This window comes from Suricata suricatta, chromosome 12 (assembly GCF_006229205.1).
Source record: "Suricata suricatta isolate VVHF042 chromosome 12, meerkat_22Aug2017_6uvM2_HiC, whole genome shotgun sequence".
In the NCBI taxonomy this organism is placed as follows: Eukaryota; Metazoa; Chordata; class Mammalia; order Carnivora; family Herpestidae; genus Suricata; species Suricata suricatta.
In genome coordinates this window covers 94,237,979-94,257,936 of record NC_043711.1, presented here as the reverse complement: position 1 = coordinate 94,257,936, position 19,958 = coordinate 94,237,979, and the positions used below count along the sequence as shown (strand labels likewise).

The 19,958-nt window shown below is 56.9% G+C and overlaps 1 protein-coding gene across 1 annotated transcript in view; it reads left to right on the top strand.

Moving 5' to 3' along the window:
- The window catches only part of PREX1 (phosphatidylinositol-3,4,5-trisphosphate dependent Rac exchange factor 1), a 169,586-nt gene that overhangs the window by 129,191 nt on the left and 20,437 nt on the right, over positions 1-19,958 (top strand). The window contains exons 15-25 of the mRNA XM_029917681.1: positions 2,504-2,576; positions 7,420-7,562; positions 9,115-9,207; positions 10,053-10,201; positions 11,925-12,010; positions 14,003-14,139; positions 14,833-14,926; positions 16,771-16,958; positions 17,212-17,373; positions 18,174-18,384; positions 18,813-19,089. Of these exons, the coding sequence (XP_029773541.1) occupies positions 2,504-2,576; positions 7,420-7,562; positions 9,115-9,207; positions 10,053-10,201; positions 11,925-12,010; positions 14,003-14,139; positions 14,833-14,926; positions 16,771-16,958; positions 17,212-17,373; positions 18,174-18,384; positions 18,813-19,089 (1,613 nt within the window). The remainder of the gene's footprint in view (positions 1-2,503; positions 2,577-7,419; positions 7,563-9,114; positions 9,208-10,052; positions 10,202-11,924; positions 12,011-14,002; positions 14,140-14,832; positions 14,927-16,770; positions 16,959-17,211; positions 17,374-18,173; positions 18,385-18,812; positions 19,090-19,958) is intronic.

Here is a 19,958-nt window from a genome sequence, read left to right as displayed (position 1 = left end):
GGGTGAATATTTGCTGAGAGGATGGGGTGGGGGGCAGGGATGGCTTGAGGGCGTGTTCTCTGAGGAACAGGAGAAGGGCCCCTCTGAGGAGATGACTTGGACACTGAGACCTAAAAAGCCAGGGCAGGGCATTCCAGGAGGCTGGGAGAGCAAGTGCAAAGGCCCTGAGTGGGGGCACATGTGGTTTGTGAAGGGACTAGCGTTGCTGGGGCCCCAGCACAGGGGCTAGTGGGTGGGGGCGGGGGAGACGAGGGCAGCATGGCAGTGCAGTGGCCCAGGCCTGTGTGTGCCTGTGCCTTCCTCCAGGAGGAGAGAAAATGGTGAGCTGAGGTTTTCCCACAACTTGGGATGTGGGGCAGGTGGCTTGCTTTTCAGGCATCCAGGTTGGCGTAAGAATCCTTCCATTGTTCTAGCTTTAGGAGCCTCCCTGTGCATCACCCCAGCCCCGTGGGAAGGAGGCACGGATGGGCTGGGAGCCCAGATTGTGAGCGCCTCAGAAAGCCAGGTGGGCTCCAGACGCCAGCCGGGGCCCCCCAGGCCGTGGATTCAGGCCTGCTTGCCACCTGGGCCCCGTCTGAGGTCCCCTGCTGGGCCCTCACAGCTAGGAGGGGCAGTCGCTCCAGATACAGACTCCCTTGGGGTGCCCACGTCCCCTGGCAGGGCTCTGTGCACACAGCCCTCCAGCCACTGGCCTGGGGTCCCACGGGAGAGATTTGTCTTCCTGGAGCCGGCCCAGGGCAGCCCATGCAGTGAAGACTGAGGCCAGCAGCTCGCCTGGGCCCCGTGCTCTGAGTCTGAGCCGCAGCCTCGGCTGGCCGAGTCCTGCTGCCTCTGGCATTCATTTCTCCTTTGGCTGGGAAATTCCCTCCCTGGCCCTTCAGCTGCCAGCGGAGTGGGTAGGGGACAGTCGAGGTGTCTCTCGAAACAGCCTCTGACTTTGGAAGTCGTTGGAATGAGAGGCGGTCGGGTCCCGTGCTGACACCTCTCTTCAACCCCCAGATGCTTACTGAGCACCTCCTGCGGGCCAGGCCTTAGTTCTAAGCACCTCGGGATCAGCAGGGAACCCAGCAGACCTCTCTGCCCTGATGCAGTGGACCTCACACCCACCCCCCGCCTGTTGGCCAGGCTGCCTTTAATGCTACAAGCTTCATCCTGCCCCTGGACCTTTGTCCGTGCCGTTTTCTCTGCCTGTCAGCTCCCCCCCTCCCCTCGTTTCCCGGGCCACCAACTCATGATTTGCCTGGTGAACTGGGGTTGTTTGGTTTGCAAGCCCCAGAAGCCGGTTCTGGCTAACTTGAGGGAAGGGCCTGGGCCGGTGGGGGCTGGGGGTTACAACACCTCGAGGGGCTGTCCCACCAAGACGATGTTCCTCTTGGGAGAGGTGGCCCCCCAGGCGGCCCCCCAGGGGGCCCTGTCTGTTCAGGCGTCAGTTTGGGGTTGGAGGCCCCCTCCTCAGGAAAGCCCTGAGATGAATCAGACTTGGACTGTACCAGTTAGGAGTGTTTTCACTCGCAAGAGCAGACAGCCCGACGGAACAGTGGCCCGAGCAGAGGACTGAGCCCATGCTGTCAGGCCACATGTCAGGAACCTTCGTCCTTCACTCTGCCATCCTCAGCGATGTCTGCCGCCTTGGTCACTGGACAGCCCCTCAGCCCTACGCATCGTGTCCCCACACGGCTCTGTCCGGGGCAGGAGGCATGGCACTGCTTTTCCGTTTTATCAGGGAGGGAGGTGTTATCCGGAATCCCCTGCAAGGCTTCCCCGGCTGCCTCCCTGGCTGCGGCCGCGTCAGGAAGGAATCGGGCCTCGTTGCTAGTATCAAAGATCCCAGCTACAGAGGCTGATACAGATTAGGGGTTTATTTTCCTCTGGTACCAGGGAAGCCCAGAGGTGGGTGGTCTAGGGCTGTTAGGGCAGACCTTTGGGGACGGCGCTCTGTGTTTCTTCCTGCTCTGCAGTACTTAGCATGTTTTGGTCCTCCGGTCCTTTTGTGGTCAAGGATGACTGCAGGAGCTCCAGCCATCACTTCTTTGTCCCAACTAGGAGGAAGAAAATGGAAGGGCCAGGGACAGAGGGTTTTTGCCAGAGCTTTCTACCAATGTTTTCTGCTTCTGTCTCATGGTCACCTCTGGCTACAAGGGAGCAAGGGGGTTCACGGATGCCTTGCGGTCTCCGGGAGTGAGGGTTTCAGTACTAGTGTGGGAGTGGGGAAAGGGTTGTTGCTAGACAACCAACAGTGTCTGCCACACGAGACCGCCGTTTCTCCTTTGTGGTGTTTATGGCACAACGCGCAACGTCTGTGTCCAGACTACTATGGATGTTCTTGTTTCATTATTAGTAGCAGTCACGAACACGATTGGGTGGTACTTGTTCCGGAAAACAGACCCAGGTCCCTGCCCCTGTGCAGCCCCGTTCCCCGGGTGGTGGGGGGCTTCTCGCCAGCCTCGCTCAGCCCCTCCAGGGTCGGTTCACCTCCCACCCTCCCCTTCTTGTTCCGTTCCAGGGCGATTGCCAGACTCGAGAGGAGGCGGTGGCCCTCGGCGTGGGTCTGTGTAACAACGGCTTCATGCACCACGGTAACCTGCCCTCGACCTCCAGCCGGCCTCCCGGGGTGGGGGTGGGGGCGGTCTGTCCTGCTGACTGGTTTTTTTTTTTTTAATTTTAGAGAGAGAGGGAGGGTGGGGGGAGAGGGGCAGAGGGGGAGAGAGAGAATCTTAAGCAGACTTATGCTGTCAGTGCAGAGCCCGACATGGGGATCGATCCCACCACCCTGGGATGGTGACCTGAGCTGAAACCAAGAGTTGGATGCTCAACCGACTTGAGCCCTCCAGGCGCCCCCTGGGGGGGGGCGGGTTGTGTCCTGGAACAGAAAACCTAATAGGGATTCTGGTCCCTGGTGCGTTTCCTGGAAGGCTGGGGGGCCGAGGCCTGGCGAGAGCACGTGGTGGTCCTGTCCACGGCAAGCCCAGGCTGGATGCTGGCTGTGTGGGCCTGGACGTCTCAGGAGGGCCCCTCCCTTTCCCTCCCGTTTCTGCCCCGATCAAGAGGTCACCTCAGGGCTTCTGTGGGGGCTGAGGTGGCTGCCTGGTAATGCTTGACTGGAAAAGTGGATTGGATTTGAGGTCGAATCTGTGGGCTTCCTAGAAGGGACGCCACCTCCAGGGGCCAGTGAGCTTGGATCGTGCAGGTGTGGCCCACGGGCTTCCATGGGGAGGAGAGGCAGGGGTCGGTGGGGACAGAGGACTGGCAGGTTGTTGTTCAGTGTGAGGGGAAGGGAGCCGGGCAGGGACATCCGGACCACTTTCTCTGGCCTGACCCCTAGGGTAAGTCACTCTTCTTCCCACAGGTGAAGCAGGTAAAGGGGGTAGAGGGGCGTAAAGAGGGTAGAGGGGCCGGAAGTCCTGAGAGGACCCTGAGCTGGGAAGGTGGGGCGAGGGAGGGAGCAGAAACTGGGCCTATTGATGCCACTTCAGATTTAAACGAAGTTAATACTCTGTGTGCCCGGCCTCCTTGTGAGCCCTCCCCATGTATTAGTTTAATCCTGTAATGATCCTTTGATGTCGGTATTAATATCATCCTGAGTTACAAGTGAGGAAATGGAAGCCCAGAAGTTAAGAAACCTGCTCAAGGTCACAGAGCAAGTCGGAGCTGGGATTTGAACTGAGACAGGCTTTAAGGGCCACATGCTTAGCCCCTGAGCTCTGAGCACTCCCACCGCTGGCCTTGGGGCAGCCCTGAGGCTCCTACCCTTTCAGGAGGACTTGTTGGCTTTTAGCTCCCACCAAAGAACTCCCCCTTCTAGAACTCACCATGTGGCTTTGGCTCTTGCAGTTTCCCTTGCCTGGGGTGCCCTACCTGCCTCAGCCCCCAGCCCCCGACTTACTCAGTGTTTCTGCCTGGCTCACACCTCCCAAGCCTGCCTCAGACACCCCTCCTGGCTCCCCTTTGTCCTTGGGTGCTTAGCTCAGATGCTCTCTTCGTCATGGGGCTGTTCTTTCCCCGTTAGACTATGATCCCCACTTCCCCATGCTTTGTTCATGCTGCTGTGATCCAGCTGTTGCTGGGCAGGCACCGTGCTAGGCTCCGAGGACAGAGCAGTGAGCAACACGGGAGTCCTGTCCTTGGGAGCTCACAGCCTAGTATGCATGTGAGCGGGTGCATGAATCACACAGTGACTGGAGTCCGTGTTCCGGAACAGGATGGACCTGGCCTATGAGGAGGACTGGGACTCCTTCTCCGGTACGGTGGGGTCCTGGTGGGGTTCTGAGCAGAGGAGGGGCAGGCTGGGGCCCTCTGCCTGGCCGTGGAGGGTGCCTGCGGGCTCGAGAGTGGAAGGAGAGAGGCCAGTGCCAAGCGACTCTGACACTTCTGGGGAGGGGTGATGTGGCTGGAGGCCCGCTGGGGGCAGTGGAGGGGTGGGCCTTGGGAGGGTCTTCTGGCCATTCCTGCCAGCTTCTGCTGTGTGCTCTCCGAGGTCAGAAAACCCTCTTTGCAAAGGGCCAGACACTAAATACTTTAGGCTTCATAGGCCACGGAGTTTCTGTTACAGCTCAACTCTGCCATGAAAGCAGCTACAGGTAATCGTTAAATAAGTGGGCGTGGCCATGTGCCAATAAAACTTTATTTAGAAGAACAAGCAGCGGGCCGTAGTTTTCTACTGCAGGTCTAGCCGCTGGACTTGCTGACCCTTCAGCAGGATGAGAAGTATGCCAATGAGATAGCAGTGTGTCAGGCGCGTCCCCTCTCTTGTAGCCAGTAGGCCTGTTTCCAGCCCTGACTCTGCTGCCTCCCAGCAAACCCCTGCCCTTCCCTGTGCCTCAGTTTCCCTGGCCTTCCCCCAGAGGCCTTGTCGTCCCCTCTTCTGAGCTTAACGTGCCCATGGCTCTGTGCGGCCAGGGGTTAGGACACACCCCCAGCTGCCCGTGTCCCCGGCTGAGGTGGCAGGTCAGGCCCCGCTGGGTCATTCCCGATCATCGGCTCCTCTCACCAGGGTCCCCCCTTCCCAGAAGCTGCTCTGTTCCCTGTGGCGCCCTCTGACAGCCCCGTCCCTCCCACCGATCTGCTGGGCAGAACCTCTCATTTGTGGGTAAGAGTAATTAGGGGTCCACCGCAGCTGCTATTCCGGGAAGGCCGTTGGCTGAGGACATTCTGCGGGGGGTGACTCCCAGGACAACACCCTCAGGGACCCTCAGGGAGAGAAATTGCAGGGCGTGGTCCCGGCTCCCCTGTTCCCTGCCACGAACTCAGAAAGGAGCTAAAATAGGAAAGGGGCAGATCCTAGGGCTGCGGCCGTTCCAAAATGCAGGTTAGGGTGCAGAGTGGAGGGTGTAGGTGCCACCCACGTGGGCCTTCCATGGCATCTGCCCCCAGTTCCTGGGCCCTGAGGTGTCCTCAGGGAGGGACCTGAGAAGCTGATGGTCCAGCCTTTCATTTAGGCACAGTCAGGGAAACTGAGACTCGCCATCTCCCTCCCCAGTCCCCTGGAAGTCAGTGCGGTTGTGATCTCCATAGATGAGGAAGCAGAGGCTCAGAGAGGCTGAGGGACATGACATTGGGCAGGGGCCCAGCAGGGGTTCGAGCCTGGTCAGCGGCCTTGACCGACACCTGGATCTTCGAGTGATGGGACCTCACCTGGCTGAGCTCCTGGGCTCTGAGATTCCAGCTGATTCTCCAAATGTTTCTGTCAAGACACAGCATCGCGCTCCCCCCTCCACCCCACCTCCCAGACTCTTTCCCCTTCGTGTTTACAGTGGAGGTGAAGTCAGCTGGCCCCCCACGGCCTGGCTTCCCCGTTCTGGGCAAAGCAGCAATTTGTGTGTCTGTTTTCTCCAAAGAGGTAGTAGGGGTGGCTGGAGAAAGACACAAACACCTAGGTGTCCTGGGAAGGAGGGAGGAGGAAAGGATCGCCTTGTGCTGCATTTTGCATAGTCACCAAATTGGAAGACAGCCTCTGCCTTCAGGGATGGCGGGGACATCGCAGAGTCAGGCAGCTGCTTGTGCTTTTGGGGGGCCGCTGACTTCAAACCGCTGCCTTCCCCAAACTGAGCCTGGATTTTCCCCTTTCTGAAAGGGCAGGTTGGGCAATATGGTAGAAAGGGGGAGCCCTTGCTCTGTGACCTTGGGCAGCTGATTTAGCTTCTCTGGGCCTTAGTGCCCCTGCCCCCACCTGTAAGAGGAGTGCAGCAAACCCTTCCTTGTCCGAGGAGTAAATGAATCTACCTGTGCGTTGCCCAGGTAACTTAGTTAAACTGTAACCCACAGGGATCAGATCACATGCTGGTTGTTACTAGTTATTTTTATTCCTTTTCTTGGCTTCTAGAACAGAGATTAGGAAACTTCTTCTGTATAGGCCCAGACAGCAAATATCTTAGGCTCTGTAGGCCATACAGCCTACACGATTGCTTTGTGTAGCAATTATTCAGCTCTGTCACTGTGGCATGAAAGCAGCCCCATAACATACATAAATAAATGGATGTGGTTGTGTTCCAATAAAACTTTATTTATAAAAAGAGTTAGTGGGCCACATTTGGCCTTTGAGGTTTGCTAATCTGCAGTCTAAAGTGTCCCATCACGGTCTGCTGCTGATTGTTAGTGAGGTTGGACTCCTTTTCACCTGTTAGCCACCTGCGTGGGTTTCCCCATCTGGTAATGGCCGATTCATATCCTTTGCCCATTTTTATCTATGTTTCCCAGCTTTCTCTGGATGATTTGGTGGAGTTTCTTTTATATTCTAGGTCTTTACTCCTTTTTGGTTTTAGATGTTACAGTTATTTTTGATTCTACCATTTGCCTATGGTCTGGTTATTGATCCGAAGTTCCAATTTTATTATATTACTTTTTGGGAGGTTTTGTGTGTAAACTCTTTTTCTACCCTAGGACAAAGATACTTTGTGTTTTGTTTGGTGAGCTTTAGTTTTCCTGTTCCTATTTTTAGGTCTTTAATCCATCAGGAGTTTGTTGGTATTTCTGGTGTGAGGTAGGGACCTGATTTTCTTTTGTTTTTTCCCCATGAGTCAGGTTTTCCCCACATCATCTTTGGAATACTCCACGTGATCATCATTATCATATACTACGTGTCCATAAACACATGGCACTTATGTGATTTCTGTTTTCTTCTGCTGTTTCTTTATCTGTTTCTGCTGCAGTTCCACACTATTTTTGCTACTATGGCTTTGTAATATTGTCTTTGTAGCAGGTGGGACAAGTTCAGATTTTTCAAAAGAAGTCAGAAAGCCAGACGATGATGTGAACTATCTTAACACGCTAGCGTCGGCACACAGTTCTACTTAGGAAAGCGCTGCGCTAGCCGAAGAAAACTTGCCCAGGGGTTGGTTCCGGCCCGGGGCTGCCAGTTGGCAAGCGCCGCCGCCGCCTTCCCTCGTGAGCCTGACCATGTGCTGCGTGTCTGTGGGTTTGCAGTGCTGGAGAAGAGCGAGTTCAAGGATGAGTCCCAGTACTTCCGCTTCCACGCAGACGAGGAGATGGAGGGAACCAGCAGCAAGAACAAACAGCTGCGCAACGACTTCAAGCTGGTGGAGAACATTCTGGCCAAGCGCCTGCTGGTAGGAGCAGAGCTCAAGGGCTGCATCGGCCTTCTCGGACCCGGGTGCCTCCTCGAGCTGGGGTGACCCTCCGGTTGTGGCTAGAGGAGTTGGGCTCAACTCTGAGCACCCACGTATGGGGATGACACCTCCCTGGCCAGGACGCCCGTCTTTATCGAGAGTCTGGGCTTGCTGGCTCCCTTGCTTCTTTCCTTCTCCCCTCACCCACCCCACATCCCGGCTCAGCATCATGCCGAGCGGTTGGGTCTTCGGTCTTCTGGGCCGGTGTCCTGTCCATGTGCGTTTGCTGTAAATATCCTTGTGGTCGAGGGAGGACGTTCACCAGCCTGTTTGGGTATTCTAGCAGCCTTGCCCCCCAAATCCTGTTTCTTTGCCTGTCGATGACCAGCGGCCTCTGGCTGCATGCCTGGTCCATCAGGAGAGGTGCTCAGCAGGCTAGGTCTCCTGGCACAGCCAGAGAGGGCTGAGGTCTGACTAATACAAGGACAGCACTGTTACCTTCTCTCCTGTGGGATGTACGGGGGCCACATTAACATGGGGATTCCCACTTCCCCCACTATACAGCCCACGAGTGCTCCCCATCACACCTGGGATAAAATCCAGTCTCTCATCACGGTCTACAAGACTCTCCCTGTCTCTCTAGCTTCATCTGCTGTGTTCTCTGCTCCCTCTGATCTCTATTCTTCTCCCCTAGTCCTGTGGGCCTGACCCAGGGCCTTTGCATGTGCTGTGTCCTCTGCCTGCAGCACGTCTTCCACTCTTCATAAAGTTCTGTCCCTCATTTCATCCAGGTCTCCGCTCAGAAGGCTCTTCCTGCGGCCCCCTGCCATGCCGCATTCTGTCCCTTTAAGTGCTTTGCTTTCATTCAGACAACACACACTGCCAGCACCGTGTTCCCTGTTTCTTTGTTGGTTTGTAGTCTTCCTCCCCACCAGAGAGTTGGCTGCCGCCGGGCAGGAACTGTCTTGTTCAGCACTGTTTCCAGTGCTCGTATCTCAGGAGCAGCTCAGCAAATATTTCTTGAATGCACAAATGCATTTCTCTGTGTCTGCAGCACCACCGATCCTCACGCCTCCCGCACCCTCTGCCCTCCTGCGATGGGAAGGGACTGCTCCTCCCTAAACTCCTTTCCAGTCCCCAGGTTCTTGGTGGCTGGACGCCTTTGAATCTGTTTTATTCATTAAGCCAGCACAGTCTTACCGCATGCGTCCAGTTTGCCGGCAGAGGGGGAGACGATGGTGTAGGACGGAGGGGACTCGGTCTGCAGGTTGGGAGGAGAAAGGGGCGCTGGGCAGTGAAAAGAAAAGAAATACGTGATCAGCACCAGCCTGAGGTGTGAGCCAGACGGTGTGTCTTACCTGACGGTTACATATTGAGCACCTTCTGTGTATTGGTGCTGTTTCTAACTCTATCCTGCTGTGCCCCCCAGTCCGTGTCGATTTGGGGCGCAAGGAGCCGGCAGGATCACGGTCTCGTGGGGGCCCAGGTGGGGCTGGCTGCACCCCTGACCCCTGCACTCCCTCACCAAGTCTTTCCCACCTTGGGCCCTCAGATCCTGCCCCAGGAGGAGGACTACGGCTTTGACATCGAGGAGAAGAACAAGGCTGTGGTGGTGAAGTCGGTCCAGAGGGGCTCGCTGGCTGAGGTGCGGCTTCTCAGAGGGGCCTCCTGCCTCGTGTGCGGGTCCTCCTTGCTCATTGCCATGTGGGGAAACTGAGTCCAGGGCGGCCTTACCTGCGGCCTCTGGGGGAGCTGCGACAGGGCCCCCTGCTCAGGGCTGGCCTAGTGGGCACGCCACCAGCTTTGCTCCCAGCCTTGTGGGCAGGTGCAGGAGAGGAGTGGGCTCCGAGTCAGGTAGATTCCTGCATCCACTGTGATGATGGATGAACTAACAGTCGATGGCTTGCCTAGGACGTGTTCGTGTCTGCGATACGTAGATGAGGGAGGGGAGAGAGTCTGGGCAGGCCAAGGAGTCAGCCCCTGTCCCCTGAGCCGTTCCCGGGCATGTGGAGGAGGGTGGGGAGAGGCACCTGCCATCCAGGCGCTGGGCTTGCATCCTGAGGGCACTTAGGAGGGTTTCTGGGTGCAGGGGCCACGTGCTCGCCTCCCAGGAGCCTTAACGTGAGTGGTTAGGGGGAGGGGGCTGGGAGTGTGGGTCCCACATCAGCATCTATGAGTTTCCCAGCTGAGCTGTCAGGGGTGCAGGGTGGCTGCCCCAGTTTGACACCTCGTGTCCTCACACGGCAGATGGGAAGTGGGGCCACTGCAGTCTCTTGTCAAAACAAGATGTCTCTCCTGTGAGCACCTGCACAGGCTTCCCTTCAGAGCCTTGTCTCACCAGTGATTCAGCCACTACCGCGCGGGAGCGGGCTGCCCTGGTGGGCTCACTCCGCCATGTGTGGTCCGCGGGGCTGGCTCTGCGCTGCCCGAACGCAGCCAGGGGTCCTTGGTGAGGAGGCCGGTAACCTGGTGTCTCCCCCCACCCCCCAGATGGCTGGCCTGCAGGTGGGGCGGAAGATCTACTCCATCAACGAGGATCTGGTGTTCCTGAGGCCCTTTGCCGAGGTGGAGTCCATCCTCAACCAGTCCTTCTGCTCCCGCCGCCCGCTGCGCCTCCTGGTGGCCACCAAGGCCAAAGAGTGAGTGTCCGCGGTGCTGGGGTGCTGGTGGGCGGCGGGGAGGGCAGTGGAGGGGGTGCGGCGTCCTGGTTCCCTGGGGACGGGGCGCATTCCACAGGCACCTGTCACGATGCTGCGACTTTCACGCATTCAGTGGATGGTTATTGAGCACCCACTGTGTACTGAGTGGTGCTTCAGGTTCTGCAGCTCTAGCCATGTCTAGATGGACACGTTAATACCCTTCATAGGTCTCAGCTCCAGCCATGTCTAGATGGACACGTTAATACCCTTCATAGGTCTCAGTCTAGTTGGAGGGTGGAGCAGGAGATGGACGATAAAACAAACAGAAAAGTAAGAGACCTACTGAACCGGGTGGTAGTAAGTTGGGTCAGTCTATGCAGCAGCGAAAGGCAATGGCTGCTGGCTGTGTGGAGGGTGGAGGGTGGTGATCAGAGAGATGGCACTGTGAACTAAGGAGAAGACCCGAAGAGGTGAGGGAGGGGGTCGAGAGAACTTCTGGAGGAGGAGGGTTCCAGGCAGAGGAGAGAGCCAGTGCAAAGGTCCTGGGGTGGAACCGGGGCTTCTGTCTTTGCGGAACAGTGAGGAAGCTGATGGGGTGGAGCAGAGTGAGTGGGAGGGAGGGGTGGAGGGGGAGGTCCACCAGACAGTGGAAGCCACGCCTTGTAGGGCCTTGTGCCCATGGTAAGGACCTAGGAGCCACTGGAAGGTTCTGAGCAGAGGCAAGGCATGATGTGACGAAGGTTCTGGAAGAATCCCTCTGGCTGCAGGTGGAGACTGGGTTGTCAGCGGTGAAGGTGGAAGGCGGGCGGAGGCGAGGGGGCCGGTGCCCCAGCCTGGCCCAGCACAGCGTCAGTGGAGGTGGTGAGACGTGGTTGGATGCCAGATATAGGTGCGGGGAGAAACTTCTTCTATTTTAAAAATTGTGCATTTGGTTTTCATTTCTCTCTTCTATTTAAGGCAAATGCTCCCGGTTTCCTATTGACGGGAGTGATGGAAAGTTTTAAATAGGATTATTTCGGTAAGCAGGCAGGCCAAGTTAGGGGAAGTGATTGATAGTGTGGTGTGTGGAAGTGGCAGAAATCACCCAGCGGGAACGTGCCTGCTTCAAGTTCTGGAAACGCCTGGGGTTTGAGAACAGGCTCCCTCACGCCTTTACCTGGCAGGTGGGGCGGGGGGAGGATGGTCCTGAGGCCTGTTTATGGGGACATCCCCTTGACGGAGAAGCAGACGGCCGCCTCGAAGCCGCTGGGTTAATGTCAACCCCGCACGGCCCTGGGCAGGTGCCACTCGCTCTCTGACGTTGCACCTGCAGAATGGCCAAGCCCTGGCCTCTCCAGCCGTGTTCTCTAGGGGACGCATGCGGGCGTTTTTCTAGGGTTTGCACCAAGATGTTTCGGGTCCCTTCTCACCCTCCCGTTGGTGGCCTGTGGTGCTGGTTTGCCCACCGAGAGGGTGACAGAGACCGTGTAGGAGGGTGATCTGGGAGTTCCGTGCAGGGACCGAAGCCCTAAGGGCAGGCCAGGTGGTTCTGAGTAACCGAAGCCCCTGGAGGGGAGGGCTCTGGTTAAATGAGCTCTTTACCTCTGGTTGCTGAAAGCCCGGCATTGCTGCTACTTCGGGCTGGATTCCCCAACGTCTGGGGGGCAGAGGTCTCCCGCGGCGGCTCCCCCGGGCTCTTGGGAGGAATACTGCTCTCTCTGACGGCCATTTCTGCCTGACGCAGGATCGTCAAGGTTCCCGACCATCCAGAGGCTCTGTGCTTCCGGATCCGTGGAGCCACCCCGCCGTATGTCTATGCTGTGGGCAGAGGTGAGCGGAGCAGACAGAGAAGGGGGTGCTTTGGGAGCCAGGTCTGTGTGTGTGGTAGGAGGGGAGGCACCCAAACCACTGCCACCAGGCCTGTGCCCCCGCCAGCACTTACTTCCGTGGCCTGTAGCAGCGGCCTGGGGCTCAGGCAGGCCGAGACCAAGAACCGATTAGGAGGAAGGCGTAGGCACCGGAGATTGTGGCCAGTGAAAGAGGATGTGCTCCCTTTTAAAGGGGCAGTTTTTCTTGGCTCAAGCTCATTATTGCCAGGTAGGAATGTGGGTCCATTCTTGCCAGACTTGAGTTTTTAAGGGAAGCCAGAAGTGTGAAGTTTGGCCACCCTTCTGTGACCAGATCCAGCCGGTGGGTCAGATCCAGCCCGTGGGCCAACAGTTAGAGACCTCTGTGACCAGATCCAGCCGTGGGCCAACAGAGACTCCTGCTTTCGTGCTGCCTTCTCCTTGCGTGTGGCTTAAGGGGTTGCTCTCTCTTGGAGATGAAACCAGACAGGTCTGAGGTTCTGGACTCCTAACCCTTTTGGCACCTAGGGACTCCACTTTTAATTTTCTTTTAATGTTTTTATTTTACTTTTTGAGAGACAGAGAGAGACAGAGCTTGAGCAGGGGAGGGTCAGAGAGAGAGGGAGACACAGAATCTGAAGCAGGCTCCAGGCTGAGCTGTCAGCACAGAGCCTGATGCGGGGCTTGAACTTATAGACCATGAGATCATGACCTGAGCTGAAGTCAGACACTCAACCAACTGAGCCCCCCAGGTGCCACTAAGGACTCCACTTTTGAAGTTGAAACATTAATTGTCTACCTCTGTGGTCATAGTTGTAATATGTTTTGATTAAGAAAATACATGTCACGGCAGAAAGCTAGGAGGAATTTGTTAACATTTTAAAGTGGGTTTTTATTTTCTCCTTAAAGCAGTGGTTCTTGACTGGGGGTACTTTCACTCTGCAGAGGAGACACCCTTGGTTGTGACCCCAGGGGTGGGGTGGCGTCTCTGGGGTGGAGACCAGGGAGGGTGTTGACCTTCCTGCAGCTCACAGGAGGCCCCACAACAGAGAGCTTTCCAGCCCCAAATACCAGGGGTGCAGAGGTGACAAGCCTGCCTCCCAGCGCCTACCGGAAGAACAGGTGTTGATAGGTGAACTGAGCAGCGGTAGTAAGACAGCTAATGTTTCATGAGCACTTACTAAGAGCAAGGCCTGGGGCTAAGTGCTTTCCATGGTTTACTCCCTGAATCTCTGGGGAACCCCACAAATAGGTGTTTTTAGTGTCCTTCTTTTACAGATGAGGAAACCAAGGCACAGAGAGGTCGAGGAACGTGCCCAAGGTCACACAGTTGGTCAGTGGCAGAGCCAGGGTTTGAACTCAAGCCCTTGGGTCCAGGCCTGTACTCGTCACTGTCACACCAAACAGGCCTGATGTTCTCTCACGCACGACGAGGCTTGGCATTCGTTTGCGTTTCCAGACTCTCCATATTAACCACACTAAACCCCGGGGGCCAAGACCTGTAGTTTGGGAGTAGTGGTATAGCCGAGAAAACGTGCACTTGAAGTCTGGTAGACCTGGGTTCGAATCCTGGCTTCTCCTAGGCAAGTGACCTTGAGAGAGTCATTCAGCCTCTCTGAGCCCTTTATTTCCCTATCTGCAAAATGGGGCTGACCCTATCCTGGTGTTACAGGTGACAGAGGGATTTTGAAGGAGATGAAGCCCTAGAGTGAAATGTACCTGGGTTCAAATCCAGCCTTCGTTGCTGTGTGATCTTGGGCCACCTGCTTCTTCCCTCAGCCTCAGTTTCTTCTTCTGCTAAATGGGAATGCCAGTCCTGGTCCTGCCTTCTGGAGTGGGTCGGGGGCAGATGTCTGGGTGTGTGTTTGGGGGGTTGGGCTGGGGGACAATGTGCATCTGGTCACTTGCTGCCCTTGCCGGCTGCTGCCCCAGGCTCTCCGCCTAGCATGCGCCCCAAACACTGCTGTCCCCTTAGGCTCCGAGGCTGCGGCCGCAGGGCTGTGTGCTGGCCAGTGCATCCTGAAGGTCAATGGCAACAATGTGATGAATGAAAGTGCGCTGGAGGTCCTGGAGCAGTTCCAGGCATTCCGGAACCGCCGGGAAGAGGCCTTGGTGAGGCACCTGGCAGCCAAGGGAATCAGGGAAACCCTGCTCGGTGGGCTCAGGGGCTGAGGGTCACCTCCCTTCTGCGGGGAGAAGCAGGAAGGCAGCCCAGCAAGTAGGATGGGGTGGGGCGCCTACATTGCAGGGCTGACCTGATTGTGGGCTCTGTGCCCTCTCTCTCTCCCTGAACCAGACAGCCCTGATAACTCATGGTCTCAGTTTTCACAAATGTGACATGGGTGTGATCAGACCCTCTTTTCTCACTGCGTAGGCATGTTGGGCGAAGTGCTGATGGGAAAAGTTGAGGTTAAAGTTGGGTTGGGGGCCGAGGTCCTGGGGGGTATTCATTCGCTGGTTCATCCAGGAAGTGTTTATTGACCACCTACTATGTGCCCGACACATTTGCAGGCCCTGGGGCCGCGGGAAAGACTGGGTTTCTGCTCCCACGGGTCTACCTACATTTTCAAAGACTCCCTCATCCCCTGGCTTCTATCTAGAGGGTGAGGGAGGGCCGAACATGACCAGAGGTCCCCTCAGGAAGGTTCCAGAGTGAAGTCTTGGCAGACTCTCTGGACATGGTGACACCGGCAGGCTAGAGAAGCCTGGGCTTCGGAGTCGGGGAACAGCGGGCCTCGTAGCCCTGTCCCTTTGTCCTTGGGCTCCCAGTGGCGTGGTGCCCCTCTGACTCTGCTCTGCTGGTAGGGTCTGTACCAGTGGGTCTACCACACCCATGAGGACGCCCAAGAGGCCCGAGACAGCCAGGAGGCTCCCGGCGAGGACCCCCAGCCTGACTCAGGTAACGGGACAGGTGGGCAGCGGGGGAGAGACTCCGGAGGGGACCGATGGGTCCTGTTCTGGGTGTCGGCTCTGTAGCACGTTCTGATTGCAGCCCTCACGAAGCACCACAGACCTGTGGCTTAGAACACATGTTCATTATCTCAGTTATCAGAGGCCACAGGTCCCACATCGCTGGGCCAAGAGCCGGGTGTCAGCACAGCTGAGCTCCTTCCCGGGGCTCCGGGTGAGAATCTGTTTACTCGCCTCTCTCAGCTTCTAGAAGCTGCCTGCGAGCCTTGGCACGAGGTCCCTCCTGCCTCTCCAGAGCCAGCGATGTTGGTCTGGGTCCCCCTCACTCTGCCGTCTCTTTAACTCTGACTCTTCCGCCTCCATATTCACTCAGGGACCTTGTGGTCACAATGTGTTCATCTGCAGCGTCCCTTGTGAAGTGTTGTTTAGCAAACTCAATTCCCTCTGCAGCCGAGTCCCCCGTGGCCATGTGACAGCATGCTTCTAGGGGTCGGGGGTTAGGACCCCGGCGTCTTTCAGGGGCCGGTGTTCGGTCTGCCTCAAGTTCCCATCTTCATCTCTGCGGCCCAGCCTCAGCCCTGACGCCAGGCCTGTGTTTCTGCCTGCGGTTCCTGGGGTGTCCAGGCACCACCCGCTTAGCATGGCCCAAGTTGAATTCCTACCCTTCCCCTGAAGCCTGGTTTTCCCCTAAGGGTCCTGCTCCGTCCTTCCGGATTCTGAGGCCCTGCACCTCAGAGTACGCCCTGATTGTTCTCTTTCTCCTCTCTCCTTCCACCTTGACGTGATGCCCTACCTTCTTCACGCATCTAGAATCTGACGGCAGCCCACGGCCCCGATCCTTGCCTGGCCCAAGCCACCGTCATCTCTCGCCGGGACTACTGCAGTAGCCTGCTTCCTCTTCCCCCTCTCCTCCCTTACTTCCCCTCCTGCGGGCTGTTCTCAAAAAACAGAACAGAATCTTCCAGTGGCTCCAGGCAAAAATCAAGGCTCCCTCCTTACGGTCTTCCAGCCCCAGCCTGGCCTTCCAGCTGTACCTCTGAGCACTCTGCCTCTTGCCCTCTCTGCTCCATTCTCGCCAGCCTCTTGCTCTTAAATACCAAATGTACCCCTGCCCCAGGGCCTTTGCACTGGCAGGCCCCCCCTGGCTAGAATGCTCTCTTCCAGAGTACTTCTGACCTCATGCTCTTCACCTCACCTAATCGGCTAAGATGTCACCTCCTCTGGGAGTGTCTGGTGTGTTCCCCACTAGAGCAGAAGATCACAGGGCAGGGGCTTTGTTTATTTTCTGCCTTGCTGTATCCTCAGAGCCTAGAACTGGGCCTGGTGCATCCAGTTTTACTACGGCCTCATGAAGAGTCTCTGTTTCTGTCTGGTTCTATGCTGTGCTCCCTCTGCGCCAGTTTTTCTTTTACATGCTGTTGTCTGCCCCGCAGTGCTGGCAGCTTGGGATCTAGTTGAAAAAGAGAACGTCTCCTTCTCTTTGTAGATCCAACGGAAGTCCCAGACTCGGCTCTCATTGGCCAAGCTTGGGTCACATGCTCATTCCCGAACCAATCATTACATAAAGGGGAAATTGAATTGCTGCCTGTGTTTCTGGGGAAGGGTATGGTCAGGGCTCCCTTCTCCTGAGCCACACAGACCGGGAGCGGGGCACAAAGGTGGATTCCTAGAAGGGAAATCTCGGACACGGGCTGAACCGTAGTGGGCTGGCCAGGAGGAGCCCAGGCATCATGTCCCATATGTCCCAACAAGAGCCATTTGTGGTGCGGGGTCGGGGGACGGCTGGCTGCGGGGTGGTTCCCCCTCAGGTTTGCCATCCCCCTTGGCTTCCAGACTTCCCCCTGCTGTCGCTGGGTCCCCAGCTGAGCCTGCACGAGGACAGCCCTGTGGTCAGCCTGACCGTGGACAACGGGCACCTGGAGCACGGCGTGGTGTATGAGTACGTGAGCACCGCAGGGGTCAAGTGCCACGTGCTGGAGAAGATCGTGGAGCCCCGTGGCTGCTTCGGCCTCACTGCCAAGGTCTCACTGGCCGCTGCCCTGGCCTGGGGCAGTGGGGGGCGGGGCGCAGGTTCTCATTTCCTCCAGGTTAGCCCGGAGCCCTGAATTCTCATCTCTGCCCCCCCTCCCCACCTGATAGCTGTGCGGCCCAGTTTTTGTCCTCTTTAGTCAGCTTATTTATCTGCAAAATGGGTCAGTAATATACTGTCTCCCAGGGGCTTTACGAGGCAACTGCAGGTGCGCAGCGAGTGCTCAGTGGTTCGTGTTTCTGCAGATCCTCAAGGCCTTTGCTGCAGACGACACTGTCTTTGTGCAGAACTGCGGGCGGCTCATGGCCCTGAACAGCGACATCAAGACCATGTCCCACTTCGAGTTCCGCAACATCTGTGACACCAAGCTGGAGCGCATTGGCCAGAGGATCTCCTGCTACCAGGAGGTACCCGCGCCCACGGGGTCTCAGCCTGCGGTATTTGGGCTCTAAATGTTGCAACTCCACCCACCTTAGATTAAGCGAATGGGAGCATTTATTGGTTTTTGTGTTACTGAAAAGTCCGGAGGTGAATTTCAGGCAAGGCTGTATCCAGGTGTTCAGAAGAACATGGTGTTTCTCCTCATGCCTGTACTTTCCTGTGTTGGCTTCACCCTTGGGGCGGGCCCTTCTTGTGTGGTGACAAAACGGTCCCCAGTAGAAAAGGAATTCAGTGGGAACTCTTTTTTATGTTTTTTTTTTTTTTTTGAGAGACATAGTGTGAACAGGGGAGGGTCAGAGAGAGAGGGAGAAACAGAATCTGAAGCAGGCTCCAGGCTCTGAGCTGCCAGCACAGAGCCCAACGCAGGGGCTCGAACCCATGAACCATGAGATCATGACCTGAGCTGAAGCCGGACGCTTAACCGACTGAGCCACCCAGGCGCCCCTCCGTGGGAACTCTTATTGGCTTGGCTTGGGTCCCCGTCTCACCATGTCCCAAGCACTCCAGGGACGGGGAGGCCAGTCTTACCTGCCCCTCACAGACTGTGGACTGGGGACAGGCGGGAGCTCAGGGCAGCTAATGTGAAGACAGGAATGTGGGGAGGGACGTGAGGGCCTCAGGTTTCACCGCACCATTTGAAGCTATTGGCATTCTGTCTGGTTTTCGAAGGTCTGGCCTGGGCTAGGATGGAGTGGGTGCAGGGGGGCGGGGGGCGTGGAACTTCCCGGCCCCTGAATCATGACCCCGTGCCCCCTGCCTTTCTCAGTTCGCAGCCCAGCTGCAGAGCAGGGTCAGCCCACCCTTCAAGCAGGCCCCCTTGGAACCCCATCCGCTGTGTGGCCTGGACTTCTGCCCCACCAACTGCCACGTCAACCTCATGGATGTGTCCTACCCCAAGACCACGCCTTCAGTTGGCAGGTCCTTCAGTATCCGTTTTGGTCGTAAACCCTCCCTCATTGGCCTCGACCCGGAGCAAGGTAACAGCACGTGTCTGTTAGATATTGTATTCAGATCTCGCAGATGACGTAAATAGAAAGCTGTCTGGAGGCCAGCAGCCTCAGACTACACTAGTGGCTCCGCAGTCATCAGGGATAGAAGTTCTTTACCCCACTGTCTGTGTATGTGCCTTTCATCCTGAAAGATGCCTTATGTTATAAAGTAGCTGCTGGAGCACCAGCCATCACGTATGTAATCCCAGTCAGGAGAAGTACCATGGTAGTTAAAAGCATATTAGCACCAAACCGAAACTTTCTTTTCAAACTAACCTGATGGATTAAAAGAACCTTTAGCAGGAAATTTTTCCTCACTCATTGGGATTCTTGGAATAGGTTTGTGTGTTTCTGTCAAAGGGGTTTATGGGTGCCTGGAGGCTGTTTCCAAGTGAGCTCTCCCTCCCTCCACGTAGGCCACCTGAACCCCATGTCCTACACCCAGCACTGTATCACCACCATGGCTGCCCCATCCTGGAGGTGTCTGCCCGCTGTGGATGGGGACCCCCAACACCAGGGTCCCAATGACAGCGGCTCCGGGCCAGCTGATGGAACCCTGGGCCCGGAGGACCGGGGCCTGAGCTTCTTGCTCAGGCAGGAGGACCGGGAGATCCAGGACGCCTACCTGCAGCTCTTCACCAAACTGGATGTGGCCCTGAAGGAGATGAAGCAGTATGTCACCCAGATCAACAGGTGAGCCCTGGCCACCCCCCCGGGAACGGGGCGGGGGCGTCCAAGCCGGGGTTCGCCAGCCTCAGCGAGATCCCTGCTGTGGGTAAGATAACTGTGGCGGGGGGCGGGCGGGCGCAGGGTAGGCTGTTTAGTGCTGCCCCTGGTCTCTGTCTGCTAGGTGCTCACAGCACGCCTGTTTCATGGTTGTGACAACCAAAAATGTTCCCGGACGTTGCCAAATGCCCCTTGGCATTTGCGCAGACCTCCCTGCGCACCCTGGGTGGCCTGGACTTCTGCCCCACCAATTGCTGCGTCCCCCCCATCCCTTCCCGCCCCCAACTGAGAACCGCTGCTCTAATAAAGTAATGGATGTGGGCAGCAGCCATCACTAGAGGCTGGCACTGTTTGCAGGAAGGTTTGGGGGAACTTTATAACTTTGACATTGCAGAAAGGGAGACAGCGGACTTGGCCCTTTCTGGTGTGACGCCCTGGGGCACCCACTGGGAGGGTGCTGTGCTCCCATCAAAATCTCGATCTCGCTGCTCAGCGACAGCATGTCGGGGAGAGAGGATGGTAGAGTGGCCCTTGGAGATGCAGGCGGCCACATCTGGAGGGTGGGTGATTCTAGACAGGCGACCCCGTGTCATTCACACGTAAATGGAGGGGGGTGGGAGGGGCGGGTACAGAGAGGAGGAGGAGGAGAGACTTGAGACGCACACCAGCCAAACGCAGCGTCTGGGCCTGGGCAGGATTCTGGTTTTAACGCACCACCTGTGGAAAGACACCGTCAGGGACGTGTGAATGTGGATGGCCCTGGACAGCGTTGACAAATTGTAGGTTCTGTTCAGCGTGGTGACGCCAGTCTGCTCACATGTAGAAGAGTGTTTCTC